The sequence below is a fragment of the Sparus aurata genome, chromosome 21 (genome assembly GCF_900880675.1).
Source record: "Sparus aurata chromosome 21, fSpaAur1.1, whole genome shotgun sequence".
Classification (NCBI taxonomy): Eukaryota; Metazoa; Chordata; class Actinopteri; order Spariformes; family Sparidae; genus Sparus; species Sparus aurata.
Window position 1 is genome coordinate 4,001,807 of NC_044207.1, and position 8,256 is coordinate 4,010,062.

Sequence of the window (8,256 nt, forward strand, 5' to 3'; positions counted from 1 at the left end):
CTTGACGGTTGGAACAGAAATTGTTTATCTACCTCACAGCAAACCAAAAGAGCAGGCAAAGACCAGCCAAGATTTCAGCATCCTGAAAACAGGATGAAACTCAGATTTACTGGTTTACAAAGTACACAAAATCCCTTCTATATCCATATATCATTTATAGAATGCCTTCCAATATTGTGCATCATAATGCAGCTTTAACATTAAGACTCAACATCAACAGGTGTACATGCATTATTAAATAAACAAAAAACACATTGGTATTAGAACATATAAAATTGCATAACTCATCCTACCAGCATTGTATTCTTTAATAAAAAATAATTATGACGACAAAGAAGAGGTTAGACAAGCAGTAAACAGAGAGGAAGAAGATGCTTCAGTTACTCCTACACACGTTTTTAAAATCAAATTCAGCACTTTTTCTTTTCAGATCAAAAAGCAAAGTCATGCTTTGTTTCCTGAACAGAGTGTGTTGTCTGCACATAGACTGACACACAACGGAGTGCATACAGAAAGTACTGGGGGGGTCATATACATCAGAACAATACTGTGGTCCCAAACACTAAAACAATAACACCACCCTGAGCCAAAATACAAGGACAGCTCCAAATCAGAAATACATTAACAAAATGCATAGAAAAGTCTGCATCCAAATCCTTGGATTTGGATGGGCGGTTAACAAATGAGAGTCGGCAGGGAGATGACATGAGGGGGAATAAACACAACCTAAGTATGTACATCCAAACAACAGTAGAGCACTATTATTACATTGTTTTGTTGCTTTTTTTCCTTCTGGTCAAGCTCATGTTGGTTGGTATGTTTGTGCTGAGGTAACACTTCTCCAGCGGAGGATGCTTCCATCTTCACTTGTGTTCCAGTCGCAGCAGCTGCTCCTTACCGTTAATGGTTAGTGACCGCAGTTGCCCGTCTTCCTCCACCTCCACCCGCTCCTGACCATTCTCCACAATTCTGGGGAAGAAAAGAATCATAAGGAGGAGAGGGTGAGGAAGAGGAGGGGGATTACTACAAAGAAGAAACAGAGCTCTCAACTGAATGAGACACATCGTTGCTTCATTCATTCGTTGAAGAGATGCTTTTGATTATCCAGTCCGATCGGCAGAAGTTGCATTTATGGCTGTATTTAAACATGTCAGGACTGTTACACATATTGACACAAGGCTTGAATTATCACCTGGTCCACATAAGATGTTCTGTTACTGCTGGAGAACAGCTGTATACTTCCCACCATTACCACTAGCTCACCCAGATCCCCAATTATATCTGCTTACCAAAGTGAGCTTTTATTAGTTAGACAGGGGTGTCACAGTGTGTCATTATCTGTGGTGTTTTTTGTTTCTTTGCTTGCTGTTCTTTCAGAGCTGCACTGAGAAGCTGGGCGGGGTTTCCCCACACCGGAGCTGCTGACACACACACAGACACACACACACAACACACACACACAGACACACACACACACACACACACACACACACTACAGCAGATTGGCAATCAGTGCCTGCTGAAAAGCCCTGGTTTTCATGCTACCTGCTGCCAGATGATTTTGTCAGTACCTTGGTGGTACATGGACCCTGCCAGGGCACACCTCTTTAAGAGTTTTCTCGTGTTTTTCTCTGTGTATTTAAATAAGAGATCTAACTTCGTTTTACTGATTTTGCCTTCACTGATGTACCTTGTTTTCATCTACTGTAAATCGAAGGCCAAGTACACTCTGGTGTAAAGATAAGATAAGATGTCGTGTGTACCCTGTATAAACGTTAGACCCAATAAGGTATGAATGAGGGCATGGTGACGTCTGATCTATGAGTTTATATATTAATGGTCTTTGCAAACTTAGCAGTTCAAAGAAGCTGTAGATATGTCTACAAAACAGATCTCTGACAAACCATGGCTGTGTTTACGTAAACTCATAGAATGACCTTCGACCGGTCTGCTGTAAGCAGACTAACTGTCTCCCACGTTTCTGCTTGAAGGATATGATGAGACACTGGAGAACCGGTCCAGTCCTACACAGTGTCCTAACCTGTGAAGCTTCTGCCTGCTCTCCTTTATTGAGCTTCAATAACTGTTTCAGTGTAATTCACCCCAGTCTACACATTCTTCAGAAATGAGGAGATCAGTTCTCCAGAATTTCTGAACGGTGACCTTAATCTTTGACCAACAAAATCTAACAAGTTCACCCTTATATAAAACATTAGTTAAATGAAAGAACAGAGGGTGTACTGGAACTTAGGGTAGTGTGAGCAGGGTCTGCACAGAACAACTTTCTAACATTTTTATTTATTTCCTTATAAATAAGCACGTTTTCAGAATGGCTTGGATTCATACCATGTAAATGCTGTAATGTGTAGAGAATGTGACACAATCTAAAACCTAGTGCAGTTCATTAGTTTCTCTGTGATATCCGACTGATCCAAATGTACCTTTTAGTAGTGATCTTTCTGCCGTTGACGATTTTGGTGGAAGTGGACACAGAGCGGAAGTTGCCCATGCCCCCTCCTCCACCTCCTCCCCCGAAGGAAGAGGAAGAGAAAGAGGTAAAGCCTCCACCTCCTAGACTGCCCATGGTTGTCATGTGACCCATGTGACCCATGTGACCCATAGCGCTCATGGAGCCAAAAGAACCAAAGCCTGAGATAAAAAGTACAGAAAGAGTGAGTATCATTTAAACAGGTAACAGTGTGGACTATTTTTCAGCTGATGCGGTTTACATTGGCACATGTTTTTATGATCCTTTCTTTAATCATTGTTGCACTGCTAACCGGGGTCAAAGGGTGAGAAGCCTGCGCCAAAGGGAGGAAAACCAACAAAGCCCCCGTAGAACGAGCCACCTGTCCGGTTGCGGTTGGACCGACTTTGGTGCCGCCGGCCACTGCCCAAAAATGGATCATCACTAAATGGATCTGTACCTGAGAGAACAGGACGGAATACACAAGAAGTGAGAGTATTAAAATAAATTAAAACTGGAGCAGGAATAAGGAAGACTATTAGGTGGAAAGTTGTCAATTCTGCATCTTGGGAAAAAGTCAAACTAAAGCAGTGGCACACTTAGTGACATCCATACTTTACACTGAAACGTTATGACTTACCAAAAAAGTCTGCAAATGGGTCTCTGCCACCAAAGAATTCCCTGAAGACATCATCTGGGTTGCGGAATGTGAACTGTTCGTGGAAGTGATCTCCATTGTGAAAGTGGCCCCCTGAAACATCATGACAACGAAAATGCATGTAAACTGTGTACATCAACCAAAAAACAAAAGCAAACCAATAACAATATGCACGTACAAAATTCAGGTTTCAGTCACTGTTTATTTTCACCTGCTGGGACATCTCCATCTGTTCCATTCAACATCAGCTACGCTTCTGCTGAATTACCCAACAGTCAACTCTGTTGGGACTGGATGCAGACCCCCTAATCTGATGGGTCACTGGAACCACATCTGATGTATTTGGCATCCATTTCAAACTGTTCTCCTAGCCACTGAAATCATTTTTAAAGCTTACACTAAGCCAGCATTATGCTTTGGCTTGATTTGCTACTTTGCTAATCCCAGTGGGAAGTTGAAAAGGGCACTTAATGACTCTAAGAGTAACAGTGGGAGGATCAGAGAAACCTGAACAAACAATGAGCTGTGAGATCATTTTTAGGGACAGAAGCTATTACATCATCACTGAATATTTCCAATAAAACACAACTGTTTGGTGTTTTACATACAGTTGGTTCCAAAAGTCTGTTCAAACGTTGAATGGGGGTGAGGTCAGGTGACTGTGGAGTAAAGTCCATGACATGACTGTTACAGGCACTGCGCCCTGACAAACCTTCAGTCTAACCACGAGCCACTTCTGAAGAAGTGTGACTTCTTTTCGCTTTCACTTACCCTCTTATTATTTTTAGGTTTAGAAGACAATATTATAAATGTGGTCTCAGACTTTTGGACCCATATGTTTTCTTAACTTCAAACATGAAAAAAAAAATGTTGTTGACACACAGGTTTTCGGTTACTGGCACATTTTGAACTTTTTCACAGGAGCACTTACCTCTTCCTGCATTGTTCCCTGTCAGTCCCTGTTTGCCATAGCGATCATATATGCTCCTCTTGTTGACTGGAAGAGGAAAGTGAGACAACTCAGTTTAGAATTAAAAAATGAGAATACAACTGGTCAGAAACAGAAGCACCACTTATGAGGAAAGAGTGTGTTCCATTTGAACTCTTTCTAGTTGCTCCACCATTCACTTCTATTCAGTGTTCCAGTGGTTGTTTATTAGCAGACTTGTTTAGGCAGCTATGATACAAACCATCAGACAGGACTTCATAAGCCTCCGACAGCTCCTTGAATTTCTTCTCAGCCTCCTCCTTGTTCTCTGGGTTTTTATCAGGATGCCACCTCAGGGCCAGTTTTCTGTACCTACATGAGGACAGAGGACAGATGATGGTTGTTTAATACGACTCGAGTGAAAACAACACAATGCGGTGCTTAGCAACTTTATCTAGCCGTCATGTCACAGAACTGGTGACTGTTAAGAGAAGAACAAAAAACAACCAGCAGTGTTCTCTCTCCCGTCCTGTGCATTCCTAAGGACATTTGGTCATTTATGCTCATTTTGTTCCAATGCTCCCAATTACAATGCTCTCACCTTCTACTACCACTTGTAGTATTTGCATTATTTGATGTTTAATTCTCTCTAAAAACTCTCCACAGGTGTTTGCAGGCATTAAAAGTTAGAATGATTGGAAACCCAGCATTTCTTCTGCTGCTTCACATGAACACAGTTCAACTGCTGAACCATAGGATGGCTTTTACTGTGAAGGAGCCAGAAGAAATAAAATGCATTTGTCACAGAGATAAGCATCATGCTGTTAGCAGTCTTGTTCACTAAAAAAGAACAAAATCAATAACACACAACAGGATATTTTGTGCATTTTTTGTCAGTGGACGAGTTGAAATAGCAAGTGGTCAATCATAGTGAAATACAGAGCTGCAAAGTAACTCTTCAGAATGTGTTTGCTGCCATTAATAGTTTATACACATCATTTACAACAGAACTCTGAGATTGAAAAAACTTGCTGTTACCACAACCAACCACAGGTGTCACCAAATCAACCAGAACAGACATACTACACTTTAGGAGCTTAGATAACAGCTGTACAGCATTTTATTACAACTGGTCCTTATACCTCGCTGAATTTTTCAATTGCTATGCCAATGATAAGTTCACTAAAATATAATGAAAGTTGTTACAGTTAAAAGGGATAGTACATTCCAAAATCAAAATGCACATTTTTTCTCCACTGGAATATTTTGGGGTGAGTTGCCGATTTTAGGAGATATCGGCCATAGAGATGTCTGCTTTCTCTTCAGTATAGTGAAACTAGATGGCACCTGGCTCGTGGCATTTGAAAAACTCATTAGAAATGTCTCTTAGCAGAAATCATGAGCTGGTTACTTAAGGTAATCCACAGACCATGTGGTGAACCGTTTTATAGAGGAACTATTTTCTTTCTTTGAAATTAAACTCAGTGTTGTGCAAGTTCCCATTTCACAAGAATGAGTTCAAAGTTCAGTTGACACGGATTAAAATGAACTAGTTCACATTCGTGGTTCATAAGAGAACCCAACTGATATCATCTGACAATAATGGCTTATGTTGTCCTATATGTGCTGATTGAACTTTTTGTGGTTTTAACAAAACATGATGCAGAGAAAGATGCCGGGGGTCATTCATAATTATCAAACTCCCCGTAACATTTACCATTTCAGTTCAATGATGTCATTTTCAATGATGCCTTTTAATCCAAAAGTTATTTGCAGGATAACAGCAACACAAATTGTGCTTCTGTATATATTCCATGTATATAAGAATATTGGCTGATATATGGCTAATGGCCCCAAAGGTCAAGTATAGGACAAGCTCGAGTTCATAATTTTGAGAAAAGTTCACAGTCCCCAGGCTTTTATTTTACAATACAACTTCTTACCCTCTTATCCCCTGCCCCTGACAGTGTTGGGGGTAAAAGTACCACATTACAGCAATGTACTGCTTCTAGCAGTAAAAAAAGAATATTATAACATGAGAATTTTATAACAACTTTTCAACATCAGTGTCATATACAACACACTAAATATTTTCGGGAAGCTGCACATTATAGACTGTTGCGCTAATGACTCCTCCAGTGTGAGAATATCCCTATCAGCAGCTTTGTAATCCAGTCTTGAACTACAGTGTCTTTTTGGAGACTTTGTGAAATAAATCCTGAGAGATAAATCCAACGCTGAATGTCAATTGTGATTATTTATCTATTTTCTGTGTTGAAAACAATTCTTGTTATTGTTGGAATGATTGTTGGTCATCCACAGGCAGTTTCTACCTGTGCTGACCATACAGTAATGCCCACCTCTGGATTTGTAATATACTGCTCGAAATTTGAGATTCTGTGTTTTGATAACTTTATATGAAACATTACCCTCTTCCATTTTATAAGAGCTAGTGATCCTTATGAGCATCATTAACTCACTTAAGAGTTGATGTTGATGCATCCATGTTCATTAGTTCCCAACTGTTAGGTTCAGTTTCCTCTTTTGTACATTTACTATTGCTTTATCATAGAGCAAAAGTATTTCTTATGTGAATACCTAATGAATTAATGGAATATTATGTTTAAAATGTGTTTACTAACATAATCAATAGCTGCAGCCCTAACCACCAGTGAAACAGCTAATGGCACAGCCAAGCTGAGGAGGACATTGTTAAAGTCCACATCCCGCAAGGTGATATGGGTAGAAAGTGTAGTTCAGTAAAACACAAAAAAACAACATTAACAAGGTCTGTGGATTTTCCTAAGCAACTAGGTCATGACTTATGGAAAGAGAAATCTGTGAATGAAGTGAAGTGAAAGTGATGATATCCATTGATGAGGGACAACAATGAGAAAAGGGGGCATAAAAAAGGGAGAAAATTTCATAAGTGAGTTGTAGTATGAAAGATGACTGATAAAACTGTCAAAATAGCTCTAAACCTGAAAATCATGATCTGAGAGCGCAGGAACAGATTTAAAACATGTTTGGAGCAATTGAGCTGCATTTTTGGCTTATACAGTTTAAGCAGGATGCGGCCGTTTCAAATATTAAGGGCCGTTAAAACTGAAGGAGAAAACTGTGAAGAAGCAACAACAGATGACATCACAAGCCAACTTCCCCATTAATGGCGTCTAAAGATAATCGCCACTCAATCAACCCCAATACAGCGCAGTTTGCGTATGAGGAAATCAGCGTGAGCAGTTCAAAGTCAAAGAGCACAAGAAACAGTTTAAACTCAGCACTTCCTTCACATGCTCTGCTAGCTCGTCTTGACTTTACAAATGTTTCCTGTCACACTCTTAAACCTTGAGTTGCAGATTGATTAGTCTTTTAGTTCGAGCTCACTCTGTAGTTCTGTTGTAAATGAAGCTCTATAGAAAGTTGAGCAGCATAGACAGAGTCATTCATCAACTGTATGGCTGGCAGCCAGAGCCTTTGGAAGACAACAAGGTTACTGCATCGCTGTGCAGAAGTCTGCTGAACTGTCTCAGAGCATCACAGCTCAGATATGCAACTTCAAAACTCTGTCAACTCACGCTTTCTTTATGTCATCTGCAGATGCGTCTCTCCGGACTCCTAACACCTGGTAGTACTCTACCATGATGAGTGGATGAAGGGGCAAACTTCAGCAAGCTTGATGGACCTGAAAGAACAATAAGAGCTGCTTATTAATATCACACATACAGTAGCTTTAAATGAATATGAACACGGCACTGCTGTGGTTGTAGTACCATGAGCCACTCTGGTCAGTGTCCTTCATTTAACAGGGTCATTCTATAGCAACTCACGTAGCACCCCCACTGTACAACAAACCAGACCATTACACACTGTAAGGTTCACATTTCCTTAAACCTAATGAAAAACACTACTGTATGCAATATTACAGCCAGTGAAAAGTACAACAAATTTTCTTTTATCTACAAACATAAATGATGACAGTAATGTAACATTTTTGCCAGCTCTGAAGTTCTGAGAAATACTGAAATACCAGAAATACTTTCACATTCAGTTCAGCTGTCAAAACTTACACACATTTTCTAGTTAGTAACGTTGTTACTTTTGGAGTTAGCAGTTATATAAAGCAATCCCATAGCCATACATTGTATGTTATATCAAGCAAGATCTGTGGCAGTCTGTTGTCTATGCAGGAATGTGATGGAA

At 40.0% G+C, this 8,256-nt stretch overlaps 2 protein-coding genes across 2 annotated transcripts in view; both read right to left on the reverse strand.

Annotated features, from left to right (window-relative positions):
* Positions 1 to 72: 72 nt before the first annotated feature.
* Positions 73 to 7,768, reverse strand: LOC115573334 (dnaJ homolog subfamily B member 6-like). The gene is made up of 7 exons (XM_030404071.1): positions 7,632 to 7,768; positions 4,316 to 4,425; positions 4,057 to 4,122; positions 3,108 to 3,218; positions 2,781 to 2,927; positions 2,442 to 2,649; positions 73 to 969 (listed from the first exon to the last, which is right to left on the reverse strand). Exons 1-7 carry the CDS (start codon positions 7,694 to 7,696, stop codon positions 864 to 866), a joined length of 813 nt encoding a protein of 270 aa, XP_030259931.1. The 5' UTR covers positions 7,697 to 7,768; the 3' UTR covers positions 73 to 863.
* Positions 7,721 to 8,256, reverse strand: part of exoc3 (exocyst complex component 3) — an 8,696-nt gene continuing 8,160 nt past the window's right edge. The window contains exon 9 of the mRNA XM_030402252.1: positions 7,721 to 7,738. Coding sequence (XP_030258112.1) covers positions 7,721 to 7,738 — 18 coding nt within the window. The remainder of the gene's footprint in view (positions 7,739 to 8,256) is intronic.

Excerpts from the sequence above, each read along its gene's own strand:
- LOC115573334 (XM_030404071.1), bottom strand. The coding sequence starts at position 7,696 with ATGGTAGAGTACTACCAGGTGTTAGGAGTCCGGAGAGACGCATCTGCA. Across the intron at positions 2,928-3,107 it reads CCCATTTGCAGACTTTTTTG|GTACAGATCCATTTAGTGAT; the intron begins GTAAGTCATAAC and ends CTGTTCTCTCAG. Across the intron at positions 2,650-2,780 it reads CTTCTCACCCTTTGACCCCG|GCTTTGGTTCTTTTGGCTCC; the intron begins GTTAGCAGTGCA and ends TTTTTATCTCAG.